This window comes from Triplophysa rosa, linkage group LG15 (assembly GCF_024868665.1).
Source record: "Triplophysa rosa linkage group LG15, Trosa_1v2, whole genome shotgun sequence".
Lineage (NCBI taxonomy): Eukaryota > Metazoa > Chordata > Actinopteri > Cypriniformes > Nemacheilidae > Triplophysa > Triplophysa rosa.
This window is the reverse complement of record NC_079904.1, coordinates 15619828-15640831: the sequence shown is the minus strand read 5'-3', so window position 1 is coordinate 15640831 and position 21004 is coordinate 15619828. Positions and strand designations below refer to the sequence as shown.

General features: G+C 40.0%; 1 protein-coding gene across 1 annotated transcript in view; it reads left to right on the top strand.

Moving 5' to 3' along the window:
* Positions 1 to 8930: 8930 nt before the first annotated feature.
* The window catches only part of cdh2 (cadherin 2, type 1, N-cadherin (neuronal)), a 45376-nt gene continuing 33302 nt past the window's right edge, over positions 8931 to 21004 (top strand). The window contains exons 1-2 of the mRNA XM_057352768.1: positions 8931 to 9233; positions 11959 to 12067. Of these exons, the coding sequence (XP_057208751.1) occupies positions 9186 to 9233; positions 11959 to 12067 (157 nt within the window). The 5' untranslated portion in view covers positions 8931 to 9185. The remainder of the gene's footprint in view (positions 9234 to 11958; positions 12068 to 21004) is intronic.

The following is a 21004-nucleotide window of genomic DNA, read 5'->3' as shown; positions in this document are numbered from 1 at the left end:
ACACAAAGGGGTATTCAGCTGGGCGTCATGGCAACAGGGGTCAGAGGTGAAAGGAGTGTGCGAGACGATGATGAGACAGCGTAATGCGGAGAGGTAGGAGACAATGACAAGAGAAAGTGTTAGTGTGTGTATGTGTGTGATTTGGGTGACGTTCTACATGGGCAAAACCTTTGTGGAGACTAGACTTACAATGTATTTCGATAAAGTTTGCTGTTAGAATGTTGCTAAGATTGTATTGAACACATAAATGCTGCAAAAAAGAATAAATTGTATAAGATGCAATTATTTTACAAATACTTCTTGGGTATTGAAATAATTCTATTTATAATCCACTGGGATGCATTTTGGATTGATTTTTCCTCACTTGTCCCAATGCTTCATTCAATTCAAATTCAATTCAATTTAAAATGAATTTCTATAGCACATTTCACAATAATGGGATTGTCTTTCTATGAAAGATGCAGTGCTTTCCTATTATAGAAGGTGGAACAGTTATGCCTTTCATCTTTCGGAACAGTTTTTGGGCTTTCTAGTCTGTCAGTGCTTTCTATAGACGCATGTTACTAACCCGCTCTTTAAATAAATAAAAAATGGCTGCACCATAGACAAGGTTTTAGTTGGTCAATAGCGCAGTCTATTTCAGTTGCCTCAAAATAGCAATGCGCCATCAATGCGCCTGAACACACCTCGTTTTCAGACAGGCGCACAAATGGGCGCAATGCTTTTGCTATCATATGATACGGCCCTTTGTGTTAAAAGTGCACCTAAGGGTACAAGCCGACACCGTCGAAGTGTGTGGTTGGCTCACGGTGGCAGTCTCCAGATGCCAACCAAGCCGACAGCTGACACCTGATGGCCAAGTGGCATAACTGTTGTGCGCCTGCATGAGAGGAAATAACTTTCCGTACCAGCAGGTGGCAGAAGTCAGTATTCGTTACTCAAAACGGGAGACTGGAAGAGCTGGTGACTTTTATACAAAACAAACAAAGCAGTGTTTGCTTACCAGTCTCATGCAAATCAAATCTGTGATCTATTCGTAATGTCTGATAAGTTGAAAATGTTTGGGTATTTTTTATGACTTCCGACCAGCATCTGAAGCAAAACGATGAGGACTTATCTTCGCCAACAGTTCAGAACAGTTCAAGTCAGCCGACGATCAAAACCTGGCCGACGATCGGCGTGGTGTGTATCGATTCTAAGACGCCTCAAATTTCTGCCAGCCAGGTTTTGGAACAAAGCTACAGACTTGCAACAATGCCATTGGTTAGATTATATGTCAATAAGCCTTTTTAGTCTGTCAGAAATTATAGCTGTCACATCTTGTAGGATAATATTTTGGACCACGGAATACGGCTTTTCCCTGTTGATATTTTATGGGCCAGTGAAACATTAATATCAGAGGGAATACATATTCATACTTGGTGTGACCCACATTTCCCATAAGTGTCAATTTTGCATCACTAAACTGGTTTGGAGAAATAGACTTTTAAATGGAATGGAAGGCAGCTCTGAAATTCTGTGAAAAAACACAAACCATTTCGAATGAACTTTCAGAGCGTGTTGGAAATCTTTCAGAATATAGACAGGGCCTAGAAAATCTTTAAGAGTCTTTTAAAAAGCAACGGCGCCAGATGAGGGTGTAAATACTTTTTCCTCAGCACTGGGCTTATTATATGATTTCAGAAAAGGGTATAGAAATGTATATATGTTTTTATTTTTTTCTCTCTAGTACAGACTCGACTAAAGTGGTACCCTGGTGAACTATCCCTTATTTCTGTACCTTTTTTCCTATGATCCCTAAAGGCCTCCGTTGGTTAGCAACCCACACGTCTGATATGTGTTTAAAAAACATCAAAGTACATTATTTAATAAGCATGTTGGCGAGGCGGCATGAGCGAGCGAGAGAGATGGGGAGACGGTTTATATTCTGAAAACCCAACAGAACCCAGAAAATCCGAAAGAACCTCTTTCTGTAGCGCGGGAGCCGAATAAATCTTGCAAAGCACAAAAACTTTTAAAACTTAATCAGGAGTGTATTATTTATTTATTACATCTGACACAGTCTCAGTAATACGGCGGGTTTTGATGTCGCTCTTGGCTCACAGTATGACGCTTTTCCAGTGACCTTAAAGGAGGCCTGATAATGCTGATAGCGATAACAGCAGCAAATGCAATTCTTAATCACAGTAAAGGCGTTTTTGTTGGTACTCTGGGAGCGCCTATGTGCGTTCGGAACCGATCTTTGGAAAATTATCAGAAAAAACAACTTGTGTAATTAAGGTGGTTAGAGGGATAGTTCACCCAAAAATAAAAATCCTGTCATCATTTATTCACCCTTGAGTTGTTCCAAATCTCTATAAATTTAAATTTATAAACTAAACAGCTTATAACTAAACAGTTCTTGGATCACATTGACTAAAATTACTTTATATTTTTTTTGTTCTGTTGAACACAAAAGATGATATTTTGTAGGACAGCAAACAATTCGGGGGCACTTTTGACTACCATTGTCATTTTTCCTACTATGGTAGTCAATGGTGGCTAAGAACTGTTTGGTTACAAGCATTCGTCTAAATATCTTTCGTTGTGATAAACCAAACAAAGAAATTTATACAGGTTTGGAACAACTAGAGAGTGAATAATTCATGGCAGAATTTTCATTTTTGGGTGAACTATCCTTTTAATTGAACAATTCTAGGCTACTTTTAAGTCGTTTTCCAAACCGATCTTACAGGATGATGAAATTATTTTACAAGATGCAGATTTCTTAGGAATTCCTACAATGTGAATTATACAAAAACGATTATTACAAAATGCAAGAATGAAACTTCACCCCAACCACCGCTGCACTAAACCTATGAGCTTAAAAAAACTAAGCAAAAAGTTGAATCCAAAACGGAATTCAGTGGAACGTAGCAAAATTAGACAAATGAACTAATTAATTCATTTTTACAGTTATCTCCTACAGTTAGCATTCAAACACATTAGCATGCTAAAGCATATCATAATGTTCCTACCCCTTTTAGTATAAGCACGCATTATACACTTTAAAACATAACAGAAACACTAGAACCTAACATTAAAGGTGGGGTAACACATTTCATACATTCTGATTTCTTTACACGGTTAAACGTGCTGGCTTCACATGCTTAACATGATCAACTTGTCAAAAAACAAATTGGACTTATGACATAGTATTTCTGTGCTCGATACACTCCACCAGGGTTCGTACAGCTTCCGGAAATTTTTTTTCAAACATGAATTCCCGTTTCCTGAATTCCTTGTCCCTTATTGGACAATTCTCCCAGACAAGCACACCCACACGTCAACCAGCGAGAGCGAGAGAAAGAGCACGCCCACGTGTCAACCAGTTACCTCCGCTTTAAAAAACATTCAGTGCTAGTAAGTCTCTTTTGCTCATCTTGCTCAAACATAAATAAAGACACTTATTTATTTACTTTCCAGTCCCATGCAAAGCATTCTGGGAACTGGAAATCCCCTGTTTAGTTTCAACAAAGTCACAAAAAATGCTACATCAATGCCAAAATGAATTGTGCAATCCAGATGCAAAACATATTAGATAAACATTTATTTTTCTAATTGAAATGAGTCTCAAACAATAAATGTTATTCAGGAAATTATGTTGCATTTGGTCCTTTTATTTAGGTACAATAGGTACTATTGTATATATTTTTCTAAATGTATTTATTTTATTTTATTTTATTTTTGAGCAGGCATCAGGGTATAAAAGTAAAAGTAACAATCCCACTTTATATATGATCTTTCCCTACTGGGAGCTAGTTAAAGATGTTTATCCCCAAGGCAACTCCTCCTAGCCTCCAGCAATAAGAACCATCAACTTGGGTATATCAGTCCAGTCTCATAGTTTAGCACACTGAAGCCTCCACGAACAATGAAACTTAGATATCAGCCTTAAATAAGTGCACATACATGTTTAAAGTCTTTCACTGGTTGTGTCTAAAAAGGACTGACAGAATGAAAAGCTTAGAAGAGGGAGAAGTGAGAGTTCTTAGCCGAGCTTCAGAGTTACGCCGATAATTAGGCAGAAGACAAGAGCGTGTAACGCAGAAGAACAGAGAAAGAGAGATCTGATCCTTTTCTTCTAAGCCATTTCTTCACTCTTCCAAATGTAATTATCTGCTCGAAACCCCATGCCACCTCAACCTTGTGTGAGCAGGAGTGTGTGCCCGTGAGTGCTCACCAACCTCCCATTCCAAAAACAAGTCACCTCAATACAGTGAGCTGAACTCCTTTGCACAAGGGTAATTAGGCCCATCGAGCGAGTGAGAGAAAGAGAGAGAGATGTAGGCAAAGCTAAATGAATAGAATGTCTAAAGACATTAGAGAGGGCAACAGAGAGGAACAGGTGTGCATTATGGCCATTATTGTGTTTAAGGACGACATGATGCGTGCAACGTGAGACCATTTGAATATGAATGCCTGAGATGTTTATCATGCATTTCAGAATTGGGCTAATGGATTTGGAGTTGGAAACTCAACCTGAAAAAGCATTAATATTAGGCTATGGCTTGAAAGTACCTAATGTATATAATTTATTGTTGAATGTAATTTGCAGCATCTCTCCACCAGACACCTGAATTGGCTCTTTGCTGAAAGTGTCCTCAATATTTACAAGGCTCTTCTCCATCATTTAAAACACAGAATATGTACCCATTAAAAAAAAACTATTTTGTTTACCGCATGTTTTCCGCAGGTGGTAATAGTGTGATGTTAATTGCACCAGGAAGTTAGGACTGACTTTGTGAAAAATGGTCATTTACATAGAAAGGAGGGGCATTTGGGCAAAAAGAATAACAATGGCTTCATTTAAATACACTTTCACTTGTGTGCAGGAGAGAGAGAGAGCATACGTTCGCGAAGTTCAGGTGTTTGTTTGTTCACTGCATTTGGGTGATGAATGTTATATAAATGGTGGATATAACGCTGGATTTGGAGATCGTTTGAAACTGATATATGGAACCGTCCCAGCGCTAAAAGATGCCGGACATGAACCGCATGCGGTGAGTGAAACGGATGTTTGTGTTTTGTTGACAATGGGTGTGCACGTGCTTTAGTTCAGCATACCCCTCCCCCCGTATGCTTTTGGAAAGAATCGTACAGCTGTATCTCTCTTTTATAAATGTGATCAAACTAAATACTCTTAGATACGATGTATGCAATACTACTCAAGATTAATATGAGATTGGCAGAAACCGAGTGTGTTAGGGCCGCTTTAACTTTTTTTTTTTTACAGATTTTTAGTATTTGAAATGCTTAGAAACAAGTATTTGCATTTCTTTGAGTTTTGGTAAGTAACAAACAGTGTAACAAATTTTTGTTTCGCCCGACCTTTTATAGTTCTTGTATAATTCAGTGGTGCTAGTTATTGTGGTAATTAACTTGAGCTAAATATACACTAAAACATTGATGCTACATAACAATACAGTAATGTCATGTAGCATCAAAGTTTTAGTGTATATTTAGCTCAAGTTAATTAGTATTAGTATTATAGTCCTAAAATACAAAAACAATCAAATGTACACTTATGAAGTTTTGGACGACTCATTTTAGTAACTCTTATGTTAAACTGTTGTTTTGAGCTCAGTGTTATGCCAGCAACTTTTAATTTCTGCGTACGAGTAATAACACCGAAATGTATAAATGTGTAAAAATATTTTCCAGTTTTTTTGTGAGTACCGTCGATAAAAATGAATGTGATTTTCGTATCTAGCATGTTAAACTTCACAGACAAACAGTAAAAATTAAAGCGAATTTGTTTTATTGTATATTAATTCTACATTTTTGTTATGTAATTTTGTCGTCTTAAAGTAACTAAACTTATTTTTCCTGAAAATCGCATACAACTGATATAACTGTTTTCAAAATACCATTCAAACTGCATAAGAGATTCAAATTTCAGCCACAAAAATGAGATATTTTTTATTTATTTAATACAATTATTGATATTATTGGTCACACATGTTAAGTTGTCGTTATACGTCATTGACCCATACATAGAATAAAAGGTATACTACATAGACCTAAAAGTTCCTCAATAAAGGAACAATAAAGGTTCTCCTAGGCGGCAGACCCTGGTTAAACCTTAACTTTTTAACAGTGCTTTTTTAAAATACAATGCCGGGTTTCACAGACAAGGCTTAAGGCTAATTCCAGACTAAAATGAATGTTTGAGCAGTCTTAACTGAAAATAACACATTAAAACATCTTAAAGTATGTCAGCGCCATTGTTTTGTCTCAAGATGCACACCAGTGATGTTTTTACTAGGGCATTTTTATAAAAGTAGTTTAAATATCCTAATATCACTAAGGGTTAGTCCGGGTTTAAGATAAACCCTGTCTGTGAAACCGGATGCATATTTTTATGCTATTGTCTGCAAATGTTCTGCAAACTGGATGTGGCAGACCTACTATATTGCATTAACGTAAGTAGACAGTAATAGTAAACAGATTCCACGTTGTATTTAATACACAACGACACAAATACGCTTAAAGGCGTGTACAGGTGTGAATGTTATATGGGCTTGTAAGATGATGGTTCGCAAATAAAGGTTATGAAGAGTGGCATATTGAATGAGACGGACCAATGTAAGTACATTTCTGTTGATCTCATTCATATAAACCTGCTGTGGCAGAGACAGTTGACATTTAGATCTGAACTTTTCCCAGTGGACTTTTTTTGTCTTTTCAGTGGATACGGTTTGACACTTTGTTTTGACTGTGACTTAGAAGATTGTCAAAAAGCCTTTCGGAATGATTTGACTTTTCCCATTTTCTCCAAGGCCTTAGGTGAACCTCTGAAGAAAGCAGAGGTAAGAATGAAGAGAAAGAAGATGCTTAGATGCTTTAATGGGGAAAGGAACAGATTTAGAATGTTGACTGTTAGACTCTGAAGTGAAGTGTGTGGGAATGTGACCTCACTTAGCTCTGCACACACACTCACACATGCATATATCGCATGCAGAGCATCTGAAAAACTCACTAGAAAACACAGTGGCATGCTAATGAGATACGCAGGAAACTGAATCTGAGCTTACTCATAACTTACCTCCCTGTGGGAACCTTCTAGATAGATAGACAGACAGATAGATAAATTGACCCTAATAAAGACCTCCTATATATTATATAAAATTCATTTCTCACCAGATTCATGAGATGTTTGTGTTTTCAGAGCCAATCACTTTAAAATAAATTAATAATGAGCCACAATTTCCTGCCTGCACATTAGATCTATATCATTCATGCTTGGATTTGAAATTCTTCTGGTTCGTGTAAAGACCTAATAAATCTCTACATTTCTATGAGAGACAGTCTACAATATGCACATTGTATTTTATTCATATAGCAGATGCTGAGATTCAGCTCGAGTCGTGACTCAAAGGGCAGTCAGGGCATGAAAAACACGGTCTGGTTGAAATATGGTTCAGGGTACAGAAAATGTACTCTGGAAAATAACAAATTATTTCAACTCCGAGTCTGAAGCTCATGTAAGAAAACTTCCTCCCAGGAGGACCGATGGCTAGTTAGCTGACCATTATGTTCTGTTCTGACCATATAATGCATTTAGCAGCGTAGGAGTGCTGTATATGCGAGAGAGCCTCTCTGTTTACTTCCATATTATTCATTAAGCAGCTACAGTATGTGTGACTATTAAGTAGTTGCTATAATTAGCAATACATAATGGACCAATCACCATTACAACCTTATGAATTGACTTTATTGTAAGGATAAAGCAAGGCACAAGGTAGCACTTCCTAATGTCTCTGGTAATGAGCTGATACAATGCTATAGGAATGTAATGAAATAGCTTGCCGTTAAGCGGTTTCGGGACCTTAATAAGATGGAAGATAATATTAAGGTTAATTTTAGTCTGCAGTCCAGCTGGCAACTTTAAAAAGCCTTAAAATGGCTGTTGTGGTTCGCGTTTAGGATTTGGCAGCTATCTTGAATAGCACACTCAGATTGCACATGTCCAGTGCTATTAGCATACTGGACAACAATAAATTCTGAGGAAAAATAATCATGCCAAAGACAATTCGATACCACACTGAATATGATTCCAAGGCACCAACCCTTTTCAGACAGAATATAGTTAAGATTCCTGTTTTTTTTATTTATTTATTTTATAAACTACATTTAAAAATACTTTCAGGAAAAAAAGGATGACTGGTTTGTTCAGGTATAGAGCATGTCTCATTCCCTCTCTTTCTTTATCTCTTACCTCTCCCTCAGTCAAGGCCAACCTCTCTGACGTCACCTAGACAGACCGGCGGCCTGTGTGTATGCATGTGCGTGTGCTCGTGTGTTTCGGCCGGCCGGTAATGATGAGCAGATGGTGGTGCGCGCTGATGACCGGAGACTCTCTCGGAGTGCACAGGACATCTGTTACGTAGACATTCGCTGCTGTCACACGCGTTCCGAGTGCCAGCTTTCCGGATCCTGTCACTGCCTGTCACGGCGGTCGTGCCGGAATAAGACATCACCTGAGCAAAATCCCCAATCAAGTATCATCAAAATCTATTTACAAAGTCAATTCACTCTCATTTAAAATTCACAAGACGAGCACTATTTCCCAAATGTGATGCTCCTGAGATTTTATCCGATTAGCCTACATTTAAATTCCTTATTTGGATGTGCATCCACAAACAACATGAGAGCGTTAACAGAACTAATACATGTTTAAAGTATCCCACCAAGATGAAAGATGTGCTACATAATCAGGCATTCTCAGTCCCTCCTGCCGATTAGTGGGCTTTAAGGGGTTGGGTGGGGTTAAAGAAAGAAGATGTTCCTTTTGTTGTACTAAAAGAGGCGGGGTCTTGTCTTCTTCACTGTGACTTCCGGCGGCTGAAGTGGGGTGACATAAGGAAAAGGAGCCCCTTCTCCGGCGCGGTACCGCTGACGGATGCTAGAGAGCGCCACTGAGTCGTCATCTCTGCCGTTGAACTGGGAGAGTGCACGGAGCGTCAGTACCAGACTGTGAGCAGCACGGATCAGTGTTAGAGAGAGAGGGAGAGGGAGGAACGAATCTGTCGATACATGCCGCCGCCGTTGCTGCTGGTACCTTACGGAACATTGTAACGCATCGGTCCTCACGGAAAACGGCCAAATATATCGGTTTCTTCACGCAGGACGGAATTTACACGATGTACCGTTCGGGAGGCGTGATGCTGGCGCTTCTCGCGGCTCTGCAGGTAAAATTCATGGTGCGAGATGAGGCTGTACGCTCGGGCAGGGGCTCGAGGTTTGTGTTGTAACGATGCTGTCGCATGTTTAACGGGATTTGGCGTGTCCCTAAATGTTATAATTTGTACTCTGTGTTCGATGTAGTCAATGCAATAATTTGTCTGCGTTGATTACAAATAAACGCCTGCGTTTAGTATATTCAAAAAGGGCGATAGCGCCTGGTGGCTTTTAGCCATCAGATTCAATCCTATCTGTGTTCTAAGAATAGAGAAGTAAAGGAGTGTCGCATCTTGTTTGTTTCGTGTGTAATTCTTGTTTTTGCATACCACATATCCCTAACAGCCTTTATATTCGATGTGCGAAGCTACTGGGCTTTCTTACATTGTGAAGCCCACAGCAACTGTCCGCGGATTGTACCCGAGCAGCCCCGTTAAACCGTCCCGTGCTGAAACGGAGCCAGTCGCAGATGAATGCGGGTTTTCAAACGCGCCCTCGCTTCTTTTGGCAGGAGACAGAAAAGTTTCCCTCGGGGAAGTGATTAGGTCACAATGGTTCCGTTGCGACTGATGAAACAAACGTAACAATAATAATCAGTTAATGAACAGCTTATTGAAGTGGCCGCGAGGCGAGCGTCGTCTTTCGCTGACTTCATGCTGACCGCATCGCGTTTAGTTGTGCAAATGTGAAATCTCGCGGAGAACAACGGGTCCGCGCGTAACCCAAATATGAAAAATCACTCTGACCTGAATCAACGAGCGGAGAAATGAGGCGTGTTGTCAGGTTTGGGGTCCACTGCCCTCGGAATAGCTGAAAATGCCTAGTCCAGCAGAATTAACGTTACCGTTTTGAACACGGTCTGATGTTCTGTATTCAGGAGTTTATTACTGGCAAAATGCGGAGAAATTACTGGCGAATTATTATGTGATGATGGAACCAAACGTTTGAAATCCGCAGACCAATAAAGTTAACAATTGGCAAGCAGCCATTTGGCATAGGTTTGAATTTTTTAATTTGTGGTCAAAAGTACCAGTCCCGATCTCGTAAATGTCATTTTAGGGTTAGTTTTTAAAGTGTAACATAAATGTCGCATTTTACTGCCACTCGTGTTGTTTGTGCGTGTGTTGTAACGGTTCCACATGTTTAAAGCCCGCTGCTGTGTTCGGGTGGGGGTCGTTGCGCTTCGCATTCTTTCAGAGAGAGAGAGAGAGAGAGAGAGAGAGCGCGCGGCAATTCATTTAAAATTCAAATTTTTGAAGGAGTAAAGGTCGCGAGCTCACGAATCGCATTGCGTTTTATCCTGGACACCGTTGACCAGTTCTTTATCCGATTTCCACGGGCTTTACAGCCCCTGTCTCTTTTCCCGTTTGTTTCTCGCTGATTTTTCATGTCAGCAGGGCCGCTGGTGCAGCTCCATCCAGATTCATTCCCTCTGTATGGATGTGCCGAGGCAGCATATTGCCAAGCAATTGCTGACAGGACAGTTTAAAGTCAGATTTTCAAACGCACCCCTGTAGTGGCAGTTTTATGTGGGGCTTTTGCAGATATATCACCAGAGGAAAGACAGCGTGGTATGTCCGAAACACGATCGAAAACTGATCAGTTTAAGCTTAGGAACACGAACTTTGTTATAAAGCTCACTGTTCAGTCTTGGTTGATGATGATCTTTGTCAGAGCAAACGTTTGATCAGTTGTTATGCAGGAGGGCACAAGTCAGCATCCATAGAGCTAACAAGCGATTAACATGTTTGATAAATTGACTGTGCTTGTATTAACAAACAAGGCCAGCCGCCTTCCTCTGATCTTCTTCCAAAACAAAGATGTTGTTTCACGGTGGAAGCCAGGACCGAAACTCTACCTTTGATCTTATAAAAGCGCACACTAAAAGCCCTATACCTATTTACTCACGACGAGATACAGACCATGTGTTTTATCAGATTCTAGCACGCCATTAGATCGCATTAAGATGAAATGACTCAGTGTATCGTATTTATTTTTCTGATAGGATTGGTGGAGAATGAATGTGGCTTTGTCCTTATCCGGACCGTAGCTGTTAAACGGCTCTGTCCTCCTAGGTGTGCGTGTCTGTTTTAAGCGTAAGCCATAAAGGGGGATTTGTGACTTGTGTCAGAAGAGTGCCTACACCAGCTGTGAGAGTGTGTTTGTGTTTTTATATGATAAGTGCTCCACCAGACCGCACTGTTGTGTGTAGCCCGGTCGGCTCTGCTTTTCTAACGTCTCGCCCTCCTGACCTCATCAGTCTAATTACACCCACCTCAAAATAACAGATGCCCTGGTGCCACAGCGGGGGGAAGGGGATGGAAACCATTTGCTATCCATTGGGGAAAGCAAGAAAAGTGGAATAATTCAGAAGCGCAGAAAATTGTAATGGATATGGCTGCAATAAACCTTATTAAATTTAGCCGATCCGTCGTGAATTAGTGGGTAATCATTGACGAAATACAATAGTATCGCTAATTCAAAGACTTCGTTTTGCATGTGATCAATGCTCTCGCTGGTTCTTGACGTCTCATCAGGATGCCTTTCTTGAGCAGAGTTCTGCCTCATTTCCTCTGTTTATGGTGAAAGAGCGTGATCATTATGTTCATCGATTCCTCCTGAGATTCGGGATATTTGGCTCTCGCCGGGGTGCATGTTGGCCCGCGCTGAGGGGCGATGTTTATTAATCACCATTAATCAGGGGATTCATTTGTCTGGTGCTCCTTATTTTGGCAGGTGGCAATCCAGGGCACAGGGGCGATGCTGTGTCAGCCTGGTTTCGCTGAGAAAGAGTACAACGTCGTGATGGGTGATGTCATTGTCGAGGGACAAGTTCTCCTCAAAGGTAAACGAAGATGCTTTTTTTTACGTTTCTCCACTAATAAATGCTTAATTGACAGCGATGCCTTACCAGGATGTGGTTTCTGTCCTGATTCTCAACAAGCGAAGAGAGTGTCCGTCTTAGAGCGGGTGGGGGAAGGGTGAGGCTTTATGTGTGTATGTCAAAGAACGAAGGGGGAGGGAATTAAGTGTTAGGGTTGTTTTAGCGGGGGGGGGTGGTTTGGTTTGGGGGGGACCCAGCTCAGTGTTTTGGAGGAACGTGTTTTGAAGGGTCTCTGTGTGAAGTATTTGGGGGCTAAATCATCAACCCCCGCCGCGGTCTCGCACACGGGTGAAACCCACCCTGCGATCGATAGCATTGATCAAACCAGCCATATCCATACAGTCGATCAATGTCATAGATCACACTCAGCGATCCAGCCAATCACATCCCGCCTGGCTCTGACAAAAGAGCACCGTCAGATCTGCAGTTCTGCTGCGGTTGTAAACTTGGAAGGCATTATAACATCTGTGCTTCATGTTTAATTGCTGCTGTGTAAAAAGGGCTTAACTGCAAGTTTACATTTCCAGTAGATCAACGAAACTAAACCACCAATTATAACCACGGCTCATAATTCAGTCAAAATAATTTATATTGTATAATATTTAATAAAATATTTTTGTCCTTATTTTAAGAAAGCGAAAAGAAGAAAATGTTTTTTTTTCTATTTGGAAAGTGTTACGTGACTTCTTTCAACCGAAATATTATTTTTATATTTCCATTTTGTTGGCTTCTTCATGAGTTCCCGTGGAAGTCTAGATATACGATTAAACACTTTGAAGCGGCAAGTCTGTTTGTGAGGTTACACTGAACATGGATGCATTGCACACAAACACACACACACAAGACCTGTTACAATTACAATATAAGTGATAACCTCCAGCTTTAAATTTCACACCGAGACTCAATATTTCACACCCTGATAGGAATTTCCCAACTGTGTGCGCGTATGTGTCAAGATCTGCTGATGGCCGAGTTACTGGGCTCACAAAGCCCGGTCATTTGATCTCACTGTTGACTCACTCATTCACTTCCTATGCCCTTTTCAGTAGAAAGGTGAGCGATATCACATTGCCCACACAAACACAAAAGCGGCTATCATTTCATTACCATTTCAGGCCTCGGTTAAGAATGCCTGTCCGGGTTGTAAGTCAATGTGAACTCTGTTACGCACACTGGCTTTTGCCAATGGACATAAGAATTTGCAAAACACAATTTCTCTCTCTCTGCTTCCACCTCTCTCCTCCCCTTCACTCTTTGTCCATCTCCCCCCCAACTGGGGAATGGGGGAGTCTCTTGTTAAACATGAGGAGGATGTTTTGTGTCCCTGACACTCATTCATCACGTCCTTTTTAGGCAAATGACTTAGAGATGAAGACTTTCCCTTCTCCCCTGCAGCCTCTCTTTCACTCTCTCTCCCCCTCAGACCGACTCTTTCTTTTCAAGTGGGACACGGGAATGTACAGTTAGCGCTGATTCGCTGACCCGACTCCGTGATTCTGACCAAAAGAATGTGCTTATGTAGTCTTTACAGCTACTTAAGAATTTTAATTCCATTCCTGTGAGGCTTGGCGAGATAGTTAAATAAAAGTAAAATAAATCGCAATATTTTTCATCAGGGAGAGGTACCATTATTTTGCTCAGCCGGCTTTTGTTTCCCAGTAGATTAAAAAATGTTTAGCGTAATAAATAAAGTAAAAAGTAAAAGTCTAATTAAGAATGTTCAATACATACAAAGTTTTTTTTTAAACAACCTCAAGTGAAAATTATTTAAACTGATTCAGGTACATGAATTAAACTTAGCAACTATAAAATTTAATAGAGAGAAACTATTAAAAACATAGTTTTGAGTCTCAAGAGACAGTGTGATCACGAAGATTCAGTAGACACTCGCTCTTTAATGAACTAATAAATAAATATGCATATCTGAATTTTTTTCAAATTTATTATATATTAGATGGCTATATTAACTATTATTTGTCTTTCTTTTGGTTTTCTAAATATCAATCCATCTGCTTTTTTCTTTTCTCATATATTTCTAATTTCTCTCCTGTAAGGAGATATGACTTTGAAGTTTTAAGACAAACTTGTTTTACTAGTCGAGTCATTTTGTAACTACTTCCCTTTCTTGAAACGGCTCGCTCAATCTCGTTTCAACCAACGGGTACATACGAATTTCTTTCTCTCACTTGGTCCTCCTTGTTTTCACAAGAACTCGTTTTTTCTCTTTTGATCTGTTTTAAAACAAGAGAGAACAGATGATCAGAGGAATGCGCAGTGGCTGAGAGGTGATTACTGTATCGCGCCGGGAGGCGATGTTTGTTTATGATCACTTCCGATCAGAGCGAACGTAACAGAACTTTCAGTGCTGCCTGTTCTCAAGAACAAGTCAAAGAAAAGAGTAGAAAAACAATGATGTGTCAACACAGAGAGGGGGAGAGAGTGACGGAAAGAGAGATAGTGTCTTTGTCTGGCCCATGTGGGGGCTGCTGGTCACCGAGATTGACCAATCAGAGTGCGGCAGTGAGGTCATCACCATGCGGTTCACTGCCCCTCAATGGGCTGACTGAGGTGGAATTAAAGAACGGTTACGGGAATACAGACCTTATTAGAGTGAAAACAGAGGGGGGTCTCCTGGTGTTTTGTCCCTTTAGTGCTTTTTAAATTTAATATGAAGTACCTAATGAGCTGTCTAAAGATTACCAAGCGTGCTATTGTCTTATTTGTTCAGCCACCAAAATGCTTTGTTGTGTGTCTATGCATGTGATAATGAGATGACATTCTTAATTAAAGAAAAATACCCCCAAAACCTGGGTGACAACAGGGTGGTACAATTGTTCTCCACTTAGTTTACCATCAGAATCTGCAGTTGTCCCGTTGAGTTTAGAAGAATTTGTTTCGTAAGCAACAGCGTGTGTCGCCAGTTTGGCCTATGCTGTCAAAGTAAAAAAAATCATTCATCACACAAGCAGAACGATTTTTTGTGTAAATCGTTCGTAAAGTCGTTTTGACGTAAATATTCGGATTCATGAAAATGTTCGTATTTTCAAAATGTTAGTTGGTACGAAAGAAATGTACACCTGCTCCATACCACGTGTAAATAGTGCGTAAAACTGCACGTAACGTTGTGTATTCTTTTAGACAAACTGATGACACTGCATTTTGATGCACTATGTATCCTAATGATATTTCACGAGTTATTTTACCCTGTCTTTTATCATTTTTTACTTTTTAACTTTGGGTAAAATGCAGAGCTCGTCACTGTCCTTTTTTACACAGCCGTCCAATCACAGTGGAAAAGAGGCGGGACGGAGAAGTTAATATTATTACTGCATTTTCATATTCAGTAATATTTTTCAAAAATAAGATACTAATAACAAGTAGGCTAACTGTTGCGGATATTCTAAATCACAGCAACCAAAGCATCTCCGGAGTAACGCGTACTCACGCAGAGCCTCCAAAACGTTCTCAGGCGCCACCAGCTGGTCGTTTTCAGAAGAGCACCAGGTATTATTTTAGCTGGCTATACTGTAAACACTTTGGTGGACACAGTTTAAATGATTAATTTATTGGTAAGCACATAGCCTATTAGTCTCTTATGCATTCATGCAATACAGTGTAGCCAAACCAGAGAACGAAGTCCAGAGGAATCCAGCATTCCTAGATACGTAATTTGCGTAGCTGTAAAATCATAGGCGGGATTATGCTAATTGCGAGTGAGCGTGCATACGCGCCATGTTTACGAATGATTGGAATTCATTAACATAAGCACATTTTACTATGAGATCTGACGTTTACGAAGTATTTGTGAATCCGGAGGAAAGTTTTCGGGAAGGTCTGTTTTACGCGCAAATTACTTGGAATTTACTCATATATTTACAAATGTTTCATGAATGAGGCCCATTGTGTTTTGTAAGGACTAGACAGTTATGCGGAATGGAAATTTTTTCTACAAGACAAATTATTAACTATTTATATCAAAAATGGACTTGTTGGCTGCTAGTCTAAGGAACCTCTGTTGAATTAGACTGGTTTTGACTTTATCTGACCCTGAGCGGACACATTTATGAGGGGGCGTTTGCATGTTCTTGTATTCAAAATCAGCTAGGTTGAATGCAGAGGAACGGAACTGAACACTGGGGTCTTGAGGATCTGTTTTCTGACTGTTTTAAATATGACATGGTGGGATGCTCAAACTACAGCAGTAGATATACAACACAACGGCCAAAGACATATAGTCACCTTGGAATTATAAGGTTCTATCCGCATATTAAAAAGGTTTTGAGATATTGAGCTACAAAGTTTTTGTGCTCCCTTTGACATTGTTGATAAAACCTTTTCGTTTTCCAAAAGTCTCAAAATGTACACAACGTAAAGAAAAAACATCACAATGTAAATAAGTTGTCACAGAAAAGAATATGTGAATAACTTAATTATGACAAAAATGTCAGATAGAACCAAGGTTATAATTCCAAGGTGATGATATGCATCTATATGGGCGTTAATGGTGTGCTTTAAAAGAGGGGCTTTCTGTGGATAATCGTCATGCCAATAAAATACAGTTACTTTTACAGTTAGCATTGCTAATGTACATCTTATGGAAAATTTGCAGCAATACTCTGTATTCTATATAATACCACATATTCTAGTACATTTCATAGTGTTCCTGTTTTCTATCATTTCTTTTTGTCTTACTTTATTAATTTTTTTCTCGTGTCTCCATACTGTTTGGTCTATTTTCTCTAGAGCTGCTTTGCAACAATGCAAATTCGTAGAGAGAGCTATAAAAATACATTTACATAAAAGGACCACTGTTAAAAATAGGCTAAGAAAAATCTATAGAACTAATTGACCTTGGTAAGCGACTAGTCAAGTGTTGGAATGACTAGCCGACCAAAGTGACCCAACCCTGGCATAAAAAGGGATTGTTTGTTTAAAAAGGTGCAGCGATGAGAGTAAAACATGACTTTTCGAAAGCGCAAATCTCTGATCCTCATACGGTCAAAGCTCTGTGTGCTTGACAGTCTCTCTCTCGCTGTAGGATTTGGCCAGATGGACTTCATTACCCTAAATCGATCTAGCAAAACAAAGACCCTAAGAGTATTGATCAGAGCGAATGTGTGAGAGCTTATGCGTATGTGAAAGAAAGCAAGCAAGCTAGAAAGGATTATTCTTGGGTGGTGAACCTGGGGGAGACCGAAAATAAACCTTTTGAAGGTTATAGTTTAGTATTGTTTGAAAGGCCGACACCTTTTTGGGTGGTCTGTACCAGACATTCCAGGATTACCGTGGACCACAAGATCAGCCGCTTACTCATTAATGTCTGTGTGTATGTGCACCTGTTAATGTTGCGTTAAATCGGTGTAAAAAATCTCAGCTTCATCACCGCAACGTTTCTTTAGTCAGCTGGTCTCGGGCTCCGCTCTTGCGGGGGGAGGCGTGGAAGCCATCCAATGTGACATCAGCCCTTGAGACGGATATTTTTAGAGAAGCGCTTTGCACAAAAACGCAAGCTGTGTTTTAGAAGAGTAAAGAATGACATCAGAAATGACCTGGGCTGTGTTTGTCGGTTATTGCCAAAAGCTACAAAAGAGGTTCATGGACAGCCAAAGCTCGCTGAATTCAGACAGCTCGAGGGTGTTGGAACGCAGTGCAAACACAACCCGGAAAGACTTTTAGGCTTTTTCCCCTCTCTCTCACATGCACGTGTAAGCCCCTTTTGACTGTCGGGGGATTATTTGGGCGCTTTGGTGTCATGGCAACTGTCTGATTCTATTCTCACTGGCTTTTTTGTTGTTGGAGGTCAGGTGACCCGAAAATTCTGTTGTCTCTGTGATATTCTGCATGGCTTTCTTTCTCGTGCGCATGCTTTAAAACACACTACGCAAGTTCATTTGGGATGCCCTAGTTTCCGTAGTAATGATGGATTTCTTCCCACTGTGCTGACCGTATTGGCTCAAGAGGAGGGGTGGGGAGAGAGAAGAGAGCGGTGGAGGGAAAACATTTAAATGTGGGTGTGGTATGTTTTTTCATACTCAAGTATGGTATTTATCACTAAATAGGATGCTTGAGACGTTTAAGACGTAATTCACGCATTAATAACCACAGGAAACAGGTGATTATGTGGCATGTATGCTAATCGCGGTGAGGTTACGCGGTAAGGCTAAGAGATCCTTATCGGATCGCCGACCCTCGCCGTGTGTATGAGGGCTCATTTATGTACTAGAACTGGCTGCGAGAGGCAGTTTTTGTGTTTTCCCCTTACTGGCAGGGCGACCGCGGCTAAACAAGCCTGCGGTTCAAAAGCCCACTGCTTACAATCTCACCCCCACACACACTGGTCAGCTCTGCTGACCTCTACGTGCCTGGAGTTTGCGGTTGGGTGCATGCCTTGGTGACTGCGCACTGGATCAGTATGAGAATGCGGGGGCGGTTGAACTACACCGAAGTCTGGTTTCAATCAGCAGTCAGGGGTTTTGTAGGGGCGGGGGTGATGGAGTGATATGAAGGCTAACTTGAAAGTTTGGAGTGGAATGGAGATTGAGAACATGACGGTGCCAAATAGTTTAGAATATGTTGGAGGGATGGATCATAATGGATTTTTCCGTATATAGAGGGTAGTAAGATAGAATAGTACTTTACGTTTCCCCCGGGGGAAATTGAAGAGATGGAAGTATGCATCAATCATAATAGTGAGAGAATAAAAAAATGTGTATGTCTATATGTAGTATATTCAGATTAGGGGTGTGTCACAATAAACTGGTATCGGCAACAATCATGATAAAAACATGTTAATTGATATTATGATAAAGCTACACATATGATAATATTGTGTACTACTCAATACCCATTTAAAATTGCCTTTAATGACACAATGCGTACAAATTCTTTCGCTCTCTTCGCCTCCCTACATGTACTTTGAGTGTTTCGTTGGCCAAAAAAACCAGTAACTAATCCAAATTAACAGTGAATTTCACTTTATAAAAATATCTATAGATATTTTATAGATATTGTGAAATCTTTTGCCCACAATAATGGTGTAGTGAAAATATGGCCGTCACAAAATAAGATTTTTACTACACTATTATCGTGTCCAGAAGAATTCATGATAAGGATACCATAAGGATATGTATTGTTTTTTTTATAAATTCAATTTATTTTGTATTTAAAAAACAATTTATTTATTTTTAAAATAATTAATTTATATATGAATTACACTCACAAAACAAATGTAGGGAGGCAGAGTTTGTGATTATTGTCACTCTTAAGGCAAAATTTCAAACAGGTACTAAATAATTTTCAATATTACTATATGTATAATATTAACACAATATTAATGGTTTTTAATATCACAGTTACTGACAATGCTGGTATATTGGTATAGTCACCCCTAAGTGAAAATATGATATCGTGACAGCCCTAGTTCAGATGTATTTGGTCGGGTAAAAGCAAAACAAGCCTGAATGGACTAAAACCAGTTGGTCCACTAATGGTTCAGGCAACCGACAAACACAATATAGACCGCGAGAATGAAATGTTGGAAACAAATTACTGGAAGGAGATTTGGCTTTCTTTTTTATTCTGGATGGTGGCTGTGAATTTGTGAATCATTCCCAAATACTGTTAGCACGGCGCAGTTACATAGAAAGGCAATTATGATGTCATCAGTACCATCACAATGCTTCACCGTACTCCCAAACAAAACACCACAATGCTAAAACAGCCTTGTGAATAGAGCAGCGCGTTTCGAGCGCGCGTGTGTAGAGGCGCTGCTGTGGCCGCTGTCTATTTCATGCTCTGCCAAATCTCGTCTTATTCCATCCTGCAGAGGAAAGATATGGGACACACGCTTGTAGTATGGATGGAAGCGTGTATGGTTTAGAACGTCTGGCTGTGGCTCTTTAAATGCTTTATTAGTGTTTATGTTGCCTTGACTTGTGGCGTGTACGGCTACCGCAGACATGAAGAATGTCAACAGTTCACATACACACTCGCGTGCATAAACGCACATTCCGGCAGACGGCGCCCACCGCTCTTTCATGCCTCCGTCTCACCACCCATCCGAAGCACCCTCCCCCTCACCCCTCACCCCTAATCTGGCTGGTATTTGTGTTATTCTAATCTTTATCCATAAAGGGTTACAGTTGTAGGTATGATGGCGTGAGAGGTATTCAGATTTGAAGGCCGTTTATTCGATAATGGGGTATGAGGGGTAATCTGGTCCTAATGGCGTCTGACCAAAACAATGCATTTCCTGTCAGTACATATGTGTGTCTGTGTGTATGGATTTATTATGCCATCAAGACCCAATGGTTGACAGCTGTAAATACAACCCCCCATCCCCCTCAACAATCAGGATAAGCCAAGATCGGCATGTCTCAGACCAATGCGTCATTTTTTCCTTTTGTGTGTGTGTGTGTGTGTCTGGGGGTTCACTTAACTGTAGTTTGGGCACTACAGCGCACCCACAAGTTGGGGAAATCTGTCTGGGGATTTTCAATTGGAAATGATGAATATAATATAAAAAATTTTTTTCTAAAAACAAGACGTTCTGTATAAGGGGTGTGTTATGGTTTTATTCCAATTCACTTTATATAAAACGTCATGTGTGCAGGTGATGTTTTGTTGGTTCATAAAGAAACATAATAGTGTTTTAAAGTGATAGTTTGCCCTAATTTCATTCCAAACCTGTATGACTTTTTTACTTCTGCAGAACACAAAAGAAGATATTTTGAAGAATGTTGGTAACCAAACAATATTGCCCCCATTGACTTGCATTGTAAGGACACATGACCACTGAGACATTTCTCTAAATATCTTCTTCAAAAAAAGTCATATGTAGGTTTTTAATGACACAAGGGTGAACAAATTATGACATCGTTTTTGTTTTTGGGTGAACTA